Below are 16822 nucleotides of genomic sequence, written 5' to 3' on the forward strand. Positions count from 1 at the left end.
TGATAAAGGTAGCTAATCAAGAAAAGGTTCAAGTATTAGGCAGAGGAAATGTGACCTTGCCTGGTTTAGGGAAAATAGAGGGGGTATTATTAATCCCAGAAATACCTCACAACATACTAAGTGCTATAAAACTAAGCAGAGAATCTGACATCAATATAGTTTTCCCTAAGGATAAAACAATTATAGGTACCAGGTGGATTTATAAAATTAAGAATTTAGAAGGAGGTAATACCTTATACAAGGCCAGACTAGTTGCACAAGGTTATGCACAAAAATATCCAGAAGACTATACTGACACATATTCACCCACAGTGAGAACAGAGAGTGTCAAAACAGCTCTTGTAGTAGCATCTGCACTCAATCTAGACGTGTTTCAATATGACATACAGACTGCATACTTACATGCAAAATTAGATAAGGAAATATATGTAAGAGCACCACACAGTCAATACACTAATAAGAACGAAATTTGGTTACTAAATAAGAGTCTGTACGGATTGAAGCAATCTGGCAAAAGATGGTACGATTGTTTGGTAAAAGTACTAAAGACCATGGATTTCAACGCCACCACTGCTGATAACTGTTTCTTTGTAAAAAAGAGTAATGATCATATTGAATTTGTATTAATTTATGTGGATGATATTTTATATATTGGAAAGCATAAAGAGAGCAGGGAAATCTTTGTAAATAAGTTAAACGAACACTTCTCATTGAAATCACTAGGTAGAGTGAATAAATACCTTGGTGTACAAATTAACAAAACAAAAAGGGGATTCAAACTTACTCAAAAAGATAAAATCATTGAACTCCTAAACAAATGTAACTTAAATAATGCCAAAACATGTGACACACCTATGCAAACTGATTTTCTTAGAAACAATGATGAATCTTCCCCTGAGTTTAAAGACAACACATTTTACAGATCAGTTATAGGTTCACTCCTTTATATATCTAATTGGACTAGACCAGATATTGCATTACCTCTCAATTTATTGTCAAGATATGTTAGCAAACCAACCTTGTATCATTGGGAAGCTGTCAAAAGAATTTTAAGATATCTGAAAAGTACATTAGATTTTTGTTTAATATTGGAACCCAATAATGACAAAGAACCAAAAATTACTTGTTATGCTGATGCAGATTGGGCTGGTGATACATCATGCAGAAAGAGTACCTCTGGTTATGTTTTTCTATTGAACGATTGTCCAGTTTACTGGTATACTGGTAAACAAGAACTGGTAGCCACCTCTACCACAGAAGCAGAATATGTTTGCTTGTCTAAAGCTGCAAATAACCTTGTATGGTTCAATGATTTGATCACAGATGTTTGGAAGAAACCTACTTTACCATTTATTATGCATGAAGATAATAAAGCGGCCATTGAAATTTCTAGATCCGATGCAATTGGACAAAGGTCCAGGCATATTGATATAAAATTTAAGCACGTGAGACAACTATCTCAAGACGGATTCATCAAAGCAATACATTGTGATACTTCTGAACAATTAGCTGACATATTAACAAAACCCTTACCTTCTAAACAACACAAATATTTAACTTCTAAATTATATGTATTATATTGTCCTGAATCTGAATGTAACTGGTGTTGTATAACGAACCGGCATTTAGAGGGGGATTTGTCAGATGTAAATGCCTTATTCTCTAATGTGTAAATAATGTATATATGGAACACCAGGGGTTAACTTATTACTTGAGCTTTAATGTATTCATATTTTACCACTCCCATTCCTGGCTCCGCCCCTTGTATATAAAAGGAGCCATCCTCCCCATTTTCCTTGCTTCTATCTTGAATATTCAGCGAATATAGAATGCCTATTATGATTAAAGAGAATTATATTTAAACCTATAACTTCTATTATCTTTATTGAGTCTGATCCTGAAAATATTGCAACAAGCCATTTCTGTGACACCATATCTATCTAATCGGTAAAGCTCCAAATCAAAGTTTCATTTTTTCTACCCTCAAGCACAAAGTCCAGAAGTGGTTTCCAAGTAGAAACAAAGGTATTCCCTTGATCAAAGCAGTCAATTTAGCCATCTCTGCTAACTCCTCCAACTTTTGCAGCCATCCGTCCATTGTGGGAATAGAAATGTCCTTCCAACGTCCTTTATGAACGTGAATCGCTGCAATTGTTAAGTTGGTAATATGGTTGTTAAGTGAATCAGGCTTCCCCACTGACTTTGCTTATCAGAAGCTAAGTGAGTTTTGGGCGTTTTTACGACTTTTCTTGCCACGTTAAAGGAATCACTGCAATTGTTAGTAATACCATTGTTAAGTGAATCCGGCTTCCCGATTGGCTATGCTTGTCAGAAGGTCACAAAAGGAGATCATTGCAACGGTCATAAATATGAACCAATTGCCAAGCATCTGAGTTTTGATCATGTGATCATGAGGATAGAAAAACATGCATAAATCACTTTTTTTTTGGGATGCTGTTGTAACTTCTAATGGTCACTAAACGATTGGTTGTAAGTTGAAGACCATCCGTAGTTGCAAAGAGCAAATAACCATAATCTTTAGAAAAGCACTATGATCCCTTACAGTCCCTTTCTCACCTGGAAACCTTCTACTCTTCTTTTCCAGGGTCAGGAAAATTTTCCAGACTTGGCCAATGAGATGGGGAAAGGTCCTTCGAGCATCAGACCCAGAGCATTTTTCAGGTGGATTGTGGAGGAGGAACCTGAGCAGATTGCTTCTTGTCAAGGTAAGGCCTTCCTTGACAGATTTCTCCTTTATATCCCTTTCTCACCTTTATCTGAAATCTGGGAAGATTATTTTTTTTTTGTAATCTGCAGCCTTTAAGAGTTGCCTTATTTCACCAGAGACAAAAGGTTGAATGACTTATTTTTATTAACTGTATTTATAACCCTTTTGAATCCCAAAGGATTCTGGGAAGTATACAATAAACCACAAAATAAATCAAAATCCATATTAAAACAAAAAAAATGTAAAAAAAAAAAAGTTAAGATAAATCCCTTTTGTGTCCGTCACAGGTGAAGGAATGACGCCAGTGATCCAGTCGAGGTGGCACCCGTATGGAAATGGAATAGAAGCAACTCTTGTAGAACCACGTCAGGTATGAGAAGGACTCTTGAATAGATAAGCAAGGGCTTTGGAGTCTTCACCTCTCTATAGTTTAACGGGACCAGTTACTATAATCAAGACTGGATTATGAAAGGCTCATCTGGGTTTGGCTGCTTCAAAACTGGTTGAGCCGCTTCAGTTTCTTGAAGGCCACTTGGCATTCAATGGATCAATTTAGTGGCTGGCTCGGTTTAGGTTTTACCCCTACCCCAGTCTTAAGCAGGTTGGTGATGGACAGAGCTATCTGGGCAAAAGTGGGGATGAACCGCTGATAGAAGTTTGCAAATCCCAGAAAGCTCTGTAGCTGCTTCCTGGTCTGAGGGGCCTCCCACTCCAGAATCACCCTTACCTTACCCGGGTTCATTTCCACCCCAATCTTAGCGATGCAATAGATAGTCTAGGACAGTGATGGTGGAAATGTCACATGCACGCACTCGTCAGGGCTGTGCTCCAGAAAAGCTGAACTTCCGGGTTCTAGTGCGCATGCGTGCCTGACAATTAGCTCACTGGCACGCATGTGCAGGCTGATTTTCGGCACTGCTGCATGCGTGAAGGAATCATGCTCCGGAAAAGCCAAACGTCCGGGTTCTAGTGTGCATGCATGCCTGACAATCAGCTGGCTGGCATACATGCACAGGCCAGTTTTCAGCACTGCTGCGTACATGAAGGGATCACGCTCCGGAAAAGCCAAACTTCTGGGTTCTGGCATGCACGTGCACCAGGGGTGGGTTCTACTTACCTTTACTACCGATTCGCAATGGGAGCATGCATGCTTGCTTCACTCGCTTGCACGTGCTTCTGCACATGCGCAGGTCGTCAATTATGATGTCTGGGTGGGTGGATGGAGCCTCCCACTGCTTTTACTACCAGTTCTAAAGAACCGGACAGAACCAGGAGCAACCCACCACTGATGTGCACCCGACAATCAGCTGGCTGGCGTGCATGCATACACAGGTTTTTGGCACTGCAGCATGTGTGAAGGGCAGCTGATCGTCATGCGCGCATGCATGCCAGAAACCCGGAAGACAAACAGGCAAGGTTGCGTGTGCCAGGCAACATGGCTTCGTGTGCCACTTTGGCTATGTGTGCTATAGGTTCGCCATCATGGGTCTAGACTGGTCTTGTGTCACATTTAAAGTCACATTTAAATAGCTTTGCGTACAACTGGGCTTTTCTTAGCTTCTCAAGTACTGCCTTCACTAGCCTTACGTGTTCTTCAATGGTCTCAGTATAAATTAGGATATCATCTAGATATATGAGCACCCTTTGGTACAGGTGTTCGTGCAGGACTTTGTTTATCAACTGCATGAATATTGCTGGTGCCCCTTGCAGGAATTTAAAGAATTCCTTTCTAGAAAATCTCAGCTTCGCTTTTTGAACATCAGAAGAACCCTGAAGCTGGGTCAGATCACTCTAGACTAGCATTCTGTTTCTCTTAGGCTGGCTTTGAGATGCTCCAGAACAGAATTAAGAAGACAACAGCTATCTCCTGATTCGGCTGGTCTCCTTCTGAATGTTTGTTGAAAAAGCTGTTGAGCATGTTTTGTCCTCTGTAATTTGAAAAATAAGAGCTTGGCCATGGGGGATCAGGCAAGACCCATAATTGTCCACCGTTTTCCTTCTCAGAGTGGCCAACTGGGTGCTTCTGGGGCATCATCCACAATCAGAGGAAGACATCTCGCTCTTTTGCTGTTATTCCTCTCCTAGTGCTATCTGAAGCCTTAAGCCACTAATTTGGATTAATATTCAGTCTTATTCAGTAAGACTCTTACTGATCTAGACTTCAAGGCCAGTGAGCTTAGATGTCTGAGGATGGGCTGAAACAGACAGATCCCCCAACTTCTCACAGGGTCAATGGGAAGAAATGGAGAGCATTTCTTGTAGGCAGAAATTCTTTATCCTCCCAAAGGAGCTTTTTCAAGATGCAACTGGACTTTCTGGTTTTTCTTTGAAGATGTTTCATTTCTCATCCAAGAAACTTCTTCAGCTCTGGCTGGATGGTGGGGAATGGAAGGATTGATACTCCTTGCAGACAGCTGGTCATTTGCATTCTTTTTAGAGAGTTGTTGAGGTCACTTGGAGGTTTATCTGTGTCATCAGAGTCACTTTAGTAGTATAAATGGGTGTCGAGCCTTCTTGGAACATAGATGATGTCTATAACACAGTCCTTTCAACAGTTCCAAGAAGGCTCCACAGCCATTTGCACTTATCCGGTGACCCTGATGATAGAGATAAACCTCCAGGTGGCCTCAATGACTCTCTAAAAGAATGCAAATGACCAGCTGTCTGCTAGGAGTATAAATCCTTCCATTCCCCACCATCCAGTCAGAGCTTCCAGTCTTGGATGAGAAGTGAAATGTCTTCAAAGAAAAACCATGACCTGGAAGACTGAGAATCTCCATAGACTCTTTGTCATCCTGTTCTGAAAATAAGTTTTTAAAAAAATTCACGTCTTTCTCTTTGGTCCTCCAGAATCTGGTGACTTTTGAAGATGTGGCGGTCTACTTCACAGATGAGGAGTGGGCATTGCTGGATCCAGAACAACGATCTCTCCATGTGGAAATGATGGAGGAGAACTGCGGAAATTTGGCTTTTCTGGGTAAATTGTGTTCCTTGGGGGCCCTTGATGGGACAAATGGATGAAGCCAAAAGGGTTGCTCTTTTTTTCAGGACTTGTTCTACTCTTAGGAAAGTTTTCACCAACGATCCCAACATTCAGCAGCACCATTGGATGGAGGGGGGTAGTTGGGGGATATTGCAAGAGAGTCAGGTTGATGAAAGCAGAGCAGCAATGCAAACCCATCTCTACTCATCATATGAATGATATCACTTGCTCGCCGAATGTCATGCTGCTGTGTTCGTCATTCCAACAAAAGTGGAATGCCCTAATTTGCTCATGGCAACTTGAAAGCTTTGCAAGTTGACAAGTGGTGGGTTTCAAAAATTTTTACTACCAGTTCTGTGGGTGTGGTTTGGTGGGCAAGGCTTGGCTTGGTGGGCGTGGCAGGGGAAGGATACTGTAAAATCTCCATTCCCTCCCCACTCCAGGGGAAGGTTACTGCAAAATCTCCATTTCCTCCCGATCAGCTGGGACTCGGGAGGCAGAGAATAGATGAGGGTGGGGCCAGTCAGAGGTGGTATTTACCGGTTCTCCGAACTACTCCAAATTTCCGCTACCAGTTCTCCAGAACTGGTCAGAACCTGCTGAAACCCACCTCTGCTTCTGGTGCTTTGGAAAATAAATTGACTCCCCCTCCTCTTTGTGGCAGCCCCTCAAATACTGGAATACTGCTATCACCTGCCTAGTCCTTCTTTTCTTTAGACCAGCCAAACCCAAATCTTGCAACCGTTCTTCATATGTTTTAGTCTCCAGGCCCTTAATCATCTTAGTTGCTCTTCTCTGAACTTTTTCCGAAGTCTCAACATCTTTTTTGCAATGTGGTGACCAAAACTGGACGCCGTATTCCAGGTGTGGTTTTACTTTATAAAGCAGTACTTCACGTGATTTTGATTCTGATTTGGATGCGTGGACTTCAATGTCCAGGATTATCCAAATGTGAAAGTGGAGGTTATGGTTGCAGGATGACACTCCATCCCTTTTTAACGCCCTTCTCTTTTTGTTCCAGCTGGGGACAGCTGGAAGGCCAAAACAGAGGAGGAAGTCCGTGGGCTGTTTTTGGAAAAGGCTGCGAATAAGGAAGAGGAAAAGCAGAGCCAGAAGGTGGAAGAGAAAAAAAAGAGGACACCTCCATCTCGTGTTTTTCGGGATGTTGAGGTCTGTAAATTCCCAGCCCTAGAAACCACATGCAACGGGAAAAGAAGCAGCCAGTGCCTGGCGTGCGGGGAAACCTTCAGCTGCAAGTTGAGCCTTAACGCTCATTTGAAAACCCACAAAGAGGAAAAACCCTTTAAGTGTCCCGACTGCGGGAAAAGCTTCTCGCAGAGGAAAGGCCTGATAAGGCACGAGAGGATTCACACAGGGGAGAAGCCTTATGCCTGCCTGGAATGTGGGAAGAGCTTTGGTCAGAGCGCGGCCCTCATCACCCATCAGCGCATTCACACCGGGGAGAAGCCGTACACTTGCCTGGAGTGCGGAAAGAGCTTCTGCCAGAAGACCACGCTGGTCCGTCACCAGCGAATCCACACAGGCGAGAAGCCCTACGCATGCGGGGAGTGCGGGAAAAGTTTCAGCCATCGGTCGCAGCTGACATCCCACCTGAGAATCCACACGGGAGAGAAACCGTACAAATGTTCGGAATGCGGGAAGAGTTTCAGCCAGAACACAAACTTGACGTTGCACCAACGAACTCACACCGGGGAGAAACCCTTCCGGTGTTTGGAGTGCGGAAGGAGTTTTAGCCACAGCTCAACTCTAATGGCCCATCAGAGAACTCACACGGGAGAGAAGCCGTTCACCTGCTTGGACTGCGGGCAGAGTTTTGCCCAAAACGCCAGCCTTATTTTCCATCAAAGGACCCACACGGGGGAAAAACCCTACACGTGTCCAGACTGTGGTAAAAGTTTTAGCACCAGCACCAGCCTGACTTCGCATCGCCGTATTCACACGGGCGAGAAGCCCTACGCGTGTGCCGAGTGCGGGAAGAGCTTCTGTACGAGTACGAATCTTGTCACCCATCAAAGGATCCACACGGGGGAAAAGCCATTCAAATGCTCTGAGTGTGGGGAGAACTTCCGGAAAAAAGCCCATCTCCTGCGCCACCACCTCACGCACACTGGGGAAAAGCCGCACAAATGCGTGGAGTGTGGGAAGAGCTTTAGCGAGAAAAGGAACCTTAATTCACATCAAAGGATCCACTCTGAGTATTGGAGTGAGGAACCTCGCAGTAGCAGTTGGGGGCTTCCTTCTCTAAATTCAGATAGTCCCCCCGTTTCACAGGACTCTGGTTCTTTCCAGAGCCATTTGCAGCACGATTCTAATCCAGAAGGAAATTTGGAGTGTTTTACACTCCACTTCTCAGTGAACAGATGACAGGGTGCAGGCGCATGGGGCAGCTCCACCCCCACCTTAGCTTGATTTTTATGCCTGCGTCTTGCCCCACCTCGTACAACCAGATGGTGTGCAGGGCTTAACTAGGACTTATTTTTGGGGTAGGGCTTATATTAGGCACAGGCATGAAAATTGGACTAGGGCTCGTTTTCGGAGTCGTATTTTCAGGGAAACATGGTAGAATGCCAGTTTAAATCTAAAATAACAAAATAGGCTTAACGTTTCTGTTTTGGATAATGGATCATGTGAATTTCTCTCGATTCTTATCCATTCGGCCAGTAGAGGTTTTCCACAATATAGTAGCATTACAAAAAGGTAGAGTACCATACATTCAAATCCAGGCAGTCCTTGAGTTACAATCATTCGTTTAGTGACCAAAGTTACAGTGGCACTGAGAAAGTAATTGATCAGTCCTCACACTTAATGACACTGAAGGATCCCCAGTCACATGGTCAAAATTAGACACTTGGCCACTGCATGTATAGTATTCACAGCAGAGTATTTACAGCAGTTCCCCAACCTTTCTGGGTTGGCGACCTGGAGTGAGGGGATGGTTTTGTGGGACGGGGAGGCACTGTTGCTCATGCAAGTGGGGTGCAAGCCCCTGTGACCCTTGCGTGAGTGGGGCCATGAGTGTTCTGCCCCAGCTACGGACCCCAAAGAACGCAGCACACACAAAGTGTACAAACCTTAGTTTACTAAATTAAATCAGTCTTTTTCAAACAAAGGCTGTTAATTAACTTTCTTAACAGCCTACAAGAATCCGAAGAATAAATAATCATAATCTTACTATGGTTGGCAGAAAGCCCAGAAGCAATTTGCAGAAAACTAAGATCAAGACACGAAGGAGAGTGAACAAAGTTGTTCCCTGCAAATTGCCTCAGTCGTCGTCCTTCCTTAAATAGGCTAAGAGAGTGGCCAATTAGTCCCAAGCCTTACTCTCCAGGAGACCTCCTCCTGAGGAGCCACTCCTGCCTTTTGGCAGCTCTGCGTGCCCATGCATCGAGAAGAGGCTCCTCCTCTTCGTCCTCTTTACTTAAGGGAGCTTCTGGAGCTTCTGAAAGGCCCTGGCTGAATCCCCACCTCTGGCACCACATCTTCTCCAGCCTCCTCATTGTCTGACTCGAGTGCCAGCTGCACAGGCTGCTGGCGCAGCACCACACCAGCCTCCTCGCTGTTGGAATCAGGTACTAGCTGCACAGGCCACTGATGGGCCACAACAGTGAGCAACTGCAATGACACTTGACCGAGTGGGGGTGCAAGTGCCCATGACGATGAATGAGTGGGGCTCCGAGCATCCACAACAATGCTCGCATGAGTGACACCACAAGCACCTGTGACGCTTGCGTGAATGGGCTGTGATTGCCTGCACGAATGGGACACTTGTGCAAGTGGGGCCGTGCATGCGAGCACATGCACATGCACCGGCCAGCTACTCATATAGCACGGTGGCCAATAGGCCATGGCCCAGTAGCGGGCCACAGCCCAGAGGTTGGGAACTCCTGGTTTATATCATCTTGGGGTCATGTGATCACTAGTTGATTTCTGACAAGCAAAATCAATGGAGGAAGTCAGATTCACTTAGCAACTATATGATTCATTTAATAACTGCAGTGATTTCCTCACCTGGGGCAAAAAAAGCTCATAAATCGCTCCTAGTGCGATTCCCTTAACAACTGTTTTGCTTAGTGATAAAAATCCTGGTTCCAATTGTGGTTGTAAACTGAGGACTACCTGCAATTGAATATTTGGCTGCAAGGAAGAACTGAGCTCTCATATTTGATCGGAGCAAAGTGTGAGCTGCTCCGCACCAGGGGTGAAATGCTCCCGGTTTGGACCGGATCGCCTGATCTGGTAGCGATGGAGGCGGGTGGTTCGGAGAACCGGTAGCAAAAATCCCTGCCTCCCCCCATGCCCAGCTGAGCTGTGCAATCATCAGAGGCTTTTTTTTTTTAGTTTTTAAAAGCATTTTTTTCTACAACCTCTTCAGAGGTTGTAGAAAAAATGCTTTTAAGAGCCTCTGACGATCCAAGCTGAGTTGCCTGATTGGCAGAGGCTTTTTTTCTTTTAAATGCCTCTGACAATCCCAGCTGAGTTGCTTTAGCCTCTGCCAATCAGGCAACTCAGCTGGGATCGTCAGAGCCTTTTGAAAGCATTTTTTAAAAACCTCTTCGCCAAAGAGGTTGTAGAAAAAATGGTTTTAAAAGTAAAAAAAAAAAATTGGCCATACCCACCCAGTCACATTACCCCTCCCCACCAAGCCACGCCCACAGAACCGGTAGTAACAAATTTTAGATTTCACCACTGCTCCAGACCATCATTATTTCTGGTGGTCAAATATAAAATGGAAGTCTCTATTTAGGAAGGAATTACAGTCGGAATTAGCAAATATCCAGGTCTGCTCTTTAAAGCAAGCATGAACAGCCCACTGCCCACCTTTTCTGTCTGGTAGGATCTCTGACCCAACTAACTTTAATTTAAATATTAAAATTAATGAAAGCCCAGGAGGCTTCAAAGCTATAGTTCAACTTTTGTCGTCCACCACACTTATCAAAATGCTTCTGAATATAGCCAGTATATTATTACTAAGGAGAAATTTCCTGCACTAAGGAGAAATTTCCTATCAGTTAGAACAATTAACCAGCGGAACCACTTGCCTCTGGAAGGTGTAGATGCTCCAACACTGGAGTTTTTGAAGAAGAGGTAATGGACAGCCATTTGTCTGAAATGGTATAGGGCCGTGATAGCGAACCTATGGCACACGTGCCACAGGTGGCACGTGGAACCATATCTGTGGGCACGCGAGCGTTGTCCTAGCTCAGCTCCAGTGTACATGCGTGCGCCGGCCTTCTGGGCCCACCGGAAGTCAGGAAACGGGCCGTTCCCGGTCCCCAGAGGGCCTCTGCAGGTGTGAGGGAGGCCGTTTTCACCCTCCCCAGGCTCCAAGAAAGGCTCTGGAGCCTGGGGAGGGCGAAAAACAGGCCTACTGGGCCCACCGTGCCATTGCATGCCAAAAGCAGGGGTTGCACGGGGAGGGGGGGTCTCACGTGCATGCGCAGCGGACGGGGCGCATTGAATTATGGGTGTGGGCACACGTGCGTGCGACCCTCCTGCACTCCCGCTTTTGGCACGTGACGGCAAAAAGGTTAACCATCACTGGTATAGGGTCTCCTGCTTGAGCAGGGGTTGGACTAGAAGACCTCCAAGGTCCCTTCCAACTCTGTCATTTTGCTACATAGGGATGTCTGAGCTCTATCTGTGCATAAAAAACATGAAAATAAGGAAGGATTGTAGCCAGCATTTGCTTGTTTATAATCTAGTGTAGGATTAGGCCTTATGTGTTTGGACTGCAGCTCTATTAATAGCCACCAGAGGGCGACCCTTGGTCTTTTTGTTGCCATCTATTGTTCACTGGGAGATTTACAGCTTAAAATAGCGGTACTGTACTATATGACTCTCATTTTCAGAATTGTGTTGTTTTTGGTGTGGGAAAAGGAAAGTTTCAAAAAACTTTTCTGTCCCAAAGGTTAATTAAAGAGCTGCTCCTTTACACTTACTTGATTCCGTCTCATTTATATAATACATTTATCCTATAATTTCGCTTTTAAATAGGGGTAAAATCAGGGGTGAAATGCTCCCGGTTTGGACCGGCTCGGGTGAGTAGGTAGCGATGGCGGTGGGCAGTTCGGAATACCGGTAGCAAAAATCCCTGCCCCCGCCCCCCATGCCCAGCTGAGCCCCGTGATCATCAGAGCCTTTTTTTCTTTTTAAATGGCTCTGACAAGCCAAGCTCTGACATCCCAGCTGAGTTGCCTGCTAATCAGGCAACTCAGCTTGGATCGCCAGAGCCATGTAAAACAAAAAAAGTTTCTTTTTTTCTCCCCCCCCCCCCCCCCGCCAGCCTCCAGCTTGCTTACCTTAGCTGCTGATTGCATGACGATCGCAATCCATGCATCAGCAAGCAACTGAATCTCCCTGCCTGCAATCAAGCTCATCGGTGAGCAGCTCTTTCTTCCTGCCTGCCTTCACTTGTGGACTTCAACTCCCAGCAAAGCTGGCTGAGGAATTCTGGGAGTTGAAGTCCACAAGTCTTAAAGTTGCCAAGGTTGGAGACCCCTGTTCTATTTGGTAAGTTTTAAAGCTCCTTTGGGAGCTTTAAAAAAAATAGTTAATTGGGGTTTTTTTTAGTTGTTCTTTTTTTAGACCTAGCCATTTAAAGTTTAGGAAATTTTAAATTTAGCTGCTTTTATATAAAAATAAAAATAAAATAAAATAAAATAAAATAAAATTTGTGCAGCTTTCTGAGATTTAGTGTGTTTCTGTAGTGTTTCACTCTAACTACACACACAAAATCGCACAAAGCTGTATGTGGAATTTTGTGTGTGTAAAGTGTGAAAGTTGGTTTTTTGGGCTTTTTGTGGCTGTGTGAGGTTCCTGCTTGTTGCAGGGGCCATTTTGGGTCTAGCACAGCTGCTTTTACATTGTGGGTGAGCCAGTTGTGTTGTGTTGTGTTTTGTAGGTTCAAAAAGGGCAAAGAAGTGACATTGACTTGGCCATGCCCACCCAGTCACCTTACCACCAAGCCCCGCCCACTAATTAAGCCCCGCCTACAGAACCGGTAGCAAAAAATTTTAGATTTCACCCCTGGATAAAATGTACTGAGAATTCTCATACCGGGAACAGGAAAGTTTTGATGGGAGGCTGTCTGCCATTCAGGTGAATATGGTACCACTGTCCCCTCACCCCCCGTTTCCAGAATCAGACTAAAATCTACGAATCAATATCTATTCAACTTGATGGTGAGATGCCATCTCTGGAACCTAAAAATTGTGTGATTGAAATCCAAGCCACTGTGGAACAAAAATGGAAGTAGGCGATTCTTCCTTGGAGATTTCTGATTTCATTATTTTGGAGCCATGAAAGCTCAGAGATGAACTTTAATTTTTGTCTTTTTTACGGATTTTTCTTTGTTGGCCTTCGTCTTGAGCAGCATCCCGAACATGGATCCTTAAAACTTCATTAGCATAAAATAATTCAGAGTTTGAATACAAAAAACATTTCAACACCCCTATTAATTTTTATACCGAGCCTGTTAGATGGGAGGGGGGGTCAGCTGCTTTTACGTATTTGATATATAAATCCTGAAAGGAAGTGTATTGCATTGAAATAAACCAATTTTAAATTCTCATGTGGCCAGAACAGTCTAATAATACCTCACAGTGGAAGTGTTAATAAATCTCTGGTATTAAAGGATCCAAACAATGGGCCCTATATTAAATATCTAGGATGCCTAGAAAGTCCTTGTAATATTTAAAACAGGGGTGTGCAATTAATTCTACCAAGGGGTCACATGAGAAATTGGCAGTGTTGTGGAAGGTCTCTCTCTCTCTCTCTCACACACACACACACCCCACAGGCTGGACAGGCATAGTGAAAAGGCCAGATATAGCCCCCGGGCAGTGGTGAAATCCATTTTTTTATACTACCGGTTCTGTGGCCGTGGCTTGGTGGGTGTGGTGTGGCTTGGTGGGGTTGGCAGGGGAAGGATACTGCAAAATCTCCATTCCTTCTCTACTCCAGCAGAAGGATACTGCAAAATCCCCATTCCCAGCCCACTCTGGGGCCAGCCAGAGGTGGCATTTGCCGGTTCTCCGAATTACTCAAAATTTCCGCTACTGGTTCTCCAGAACCTGCTGGATTTCACCCCTGCCCCCGGGATGTAAAATGCCCAGGTTTGATTTAAAGGAACATTTTAAAAAGGGATTCCTACCAGGGATGAAATTCAGCAGGTTCTGGAGAACCAGTAGTGGAAATTTTGAATAGTTCAGAGAACTAGCAAATACCACCGGGCACCATTGTCAGCTGTGAAGGCCTCCTTGCGGCCCTCTGCCAGCGAAAATGGAGCTTGGGGAGACCACACGCTCCAGTTTTTGTTGACAGAGGACTGCAGGAGGCCGTAGCGGTCACACGCGCCCCTCCCGAGCTCCGTTTTTGCTGACAGAAGGCTAGCAAAACAAACTACTAGCAAAAGTGGCATTTGATCACAAGGCAAGGAGGCATTGAGAAATTCCTCCGTTGAGGAATTTGGGAGGCAAGTCAAAAAAAAAAAAAAAAAAAAAAAGCATAGTATTAAAGTATTGAAGCGGGCAAGGGATGATGGATAGATGATTTCCTCCCCTCTTTTTATATTGTTTTGATTCACTCTTCTTTTCCTATCTTTCACTTTTCCTATTTTGTTTTTAAAGCATAGCAATTAAAATATTGAAGCGGGCAAGAGATGATAGATGGATGATTTTTCTTTTCTGTTGTTCTTCTGAGTTGCTTTCCCTTTTCTCTCTCTCTCTTTCTTTTCCTTTTTCTTTTTTTAAGTAGGTGACATGATTAGAAGTTAGATAAGAAGGAAAGAAAAAGTCTCTTAACAAAGGGTGATATGATTAAAAGCTAGAATAAGAAAAGGGGGAATATTAGTGTATACATTTTTATGTCATAAAATGAAAGTAATAAGAGAAAATATGGAATAATTGAACAAAGATAGACTATAACTTAATATAAGTATGTGTTATTATTAGAAATATATGAGTGGATTGAATGTAAGGATTATGATTAACTTGATTAGTTCTATTTGTATTAGAATGTATGAAACACTGTTCATGCATTGATTTGACATTTTTATAAAAAAATAAACAAAAAACAAAAAAACAATAAAAAAAGAATAATTTCTTCGTTGGAGACAATGGATCACCTGAGCCCTGCCCAGGCCTCCACAGGTGCCCCGACACGAATGACGTCGAGCTGGCCACATCCATCCCCCGTCTCCCCCCCCCCCAGGCCTTCTGGGCCACCCAGAAGCAGGGAAACAGGCTATTTCCTGTCTCTAGAGCAGTGGCTCTCAACCTTCCTAATGCTGCGACCCTTTATTACAGTTCCTCATGTTGTGGTGACCCCCAACCATAAAATTATTCCTAAGACCACTGAAAATATGTGTTTTCTGATGGTCTTAGGCGACCCCTGTGAAAGGGTCGTTCGACCCCCAAAGGGGTCCCGACCCACAGGTTGAGAACCACTGCTCTAGAGGGCCTGGGGGTGGGTGAAAATGGCCTTCCCCACCCCTCTGGTGGCCCTCTCACCGGAAGTTGGCAAACGAGCCATTTCATGCCTCCAGAGGGCATCTCTGCTCCGCTCCATTGCACCCACCACCAGTCAACTGAGCTGAGATGCTGCCGCCAGTGGGGAATGCTGGAGCCTTTGCTGCTGAGAAGCTGATTAGTGGTTGGATCGGTCTCCCGGAATATGGCTCATTAGCTGTTCTAGGCGGTGGAGATCGCCGCCGATGCCGATGCTGTTCAGCGGCTGCGATCGGCAGCTGCGATTGGTGGCATTCTGGAAGGCTGATCCAACTGCCAATCAGCTGCTCTGCAGTGAAGGCTGCAGCGTTCCCCGGCGGTGGCGAAGGGTGGCAGCAGTGACAGGCAGCACCGGCAAATGCTGCTGCCGCACCAACCCCCTCCCACTGCCACAATATTCACTCTATAAGATGCACAGACATTTCCACCCACTTTTTGGTGGTGGGGAGGAAAGCGCGTCATATAGTGTGAAAAATATGGTACTTAAAAATAAGGCTGAAATAATGCACAAAAGTAGAACTAGTATGCTGTTCACCATTTATAAACCATTCTATTGATAGTCTACAGTTAGAATTTCTTGTTTCGCAGTCACATCAAATGTTTCACTAATATAACAACTATGAAGGATGCCTCTCTTGAAGGTTGATTAACATGATAGAGACATGACCATTTTCAACCTGTCTTATGAAGTATACATTTTGGACAGAGAGGACCACTGGTTTGAAACAGGGATCAAAGAGGCCATCTATGTCAAAATTGAACAGCCCTCTCTCAACAGAGGGGGAGGGATACAACACCATCTATCTCCAGTCTACAACACAGTCCTTTCAGCAGTTCCAAGAAGGCTCCACACCCACATGCACCACTCAGGTGACCCTGAGGACACAGATAAACCTCCAGTGGCCTCAACAACTTGCTAAAAGGATGCAAATGACCAGCTGTCTGCAAGGAGTATAAATCCTTCCATTCCCTACCATCCAATCAAAGCCGAAGAAGCTTCTTGGATGAGAAGCGAACCGTCTTCAAAGAAAAACCAGAAAGTCGAGTTGCATCTTGAAAAAAACATCTTTGGGACATCTTATAAAGTCACATACTGTGTATGTTATTACGGTGTCTGTTATTCAGGCAACGCTGAACAAGCTTGCAAATCACAATATTGTGTGGTTCATTGTCAAAGGCCTAAAACAAAGATATTGTATCATCATTCCATAATCTGCTAAAACGTTATAGCACTGAGCTCTCTGTTCTTCGATTTCTTTCCTTAGGACGCTATCAAATGATCTCATCTTCTGCTGTCCTCTCCTCTTTGGCCTTCAGTCTTTCCTAACGTCACTTTCCCACTCTTCTCTCTTCTCATTTGTAAGTCCTCTCTTCTCATTTAGCGGCCAAAGTATTTGAGCTTCGGCTTCAGTATCTGTCGTTCCAAAGAACAGTCAGGGTTGAATTCCTTCAGGACTGATTTGATCTCCTTGCAGTCCAAGAATCTTCTCTGATGCCAAAATTTGAAAGCGTCAATTGTTCGCGCTAAGTCTTCCTTACGTTTCAGCTCTCACAGCCATACCTTACAACAGGGAAAACCTTAGC

General features: G+C 44.4%; 1 protein-coding gene across 3 annotated transcripts in view; it reads left to right on the forward strand.

The window, feature by feature from the left end:
* Window positions 1-16822, forward strand: part of LOC139311782 (zinc finger protein 850-like) — a 300225-nt gene that overhangs the window by 259089 nt on the left and 24314 nt on the right. Inside the window, exons 2-3 of one of the 3 annotated variants that reach the window (XM_070936295.1) lie at window positions 5579-5705; window positions 6733-8096. In XM_070936295.1, the coding sequence (XP_070792396.1) occupies window positions 5579-5705; window positions 6733-8096 (1491 nt within the window). Of the gene's footprint in view, window positions 1-5578; window positions 5706-6732; window positions 8097-16822 lie in introns of those variants that run through there. The other 2 variants (XM_070936296.1, XM_070936294.1) reach the window with 2 other exon arrangements.

Source organism: Pituophis catenifer, unplaced genomic scaffold, assembly GCF_029215685.1.
Source record: "Pituophis catenifer annectens isolate HBS135680 unplaced genomic scaffold, rPitCat1.0.hap2 SCAF_2, whole genome shotgun sequence".
Taxonomy (NCBI): Eukaryota; Metazoa; Chordata; class Lepidosauria; order Squamata; family Colubridae; genus Pituophis; species Pituophis catenifer.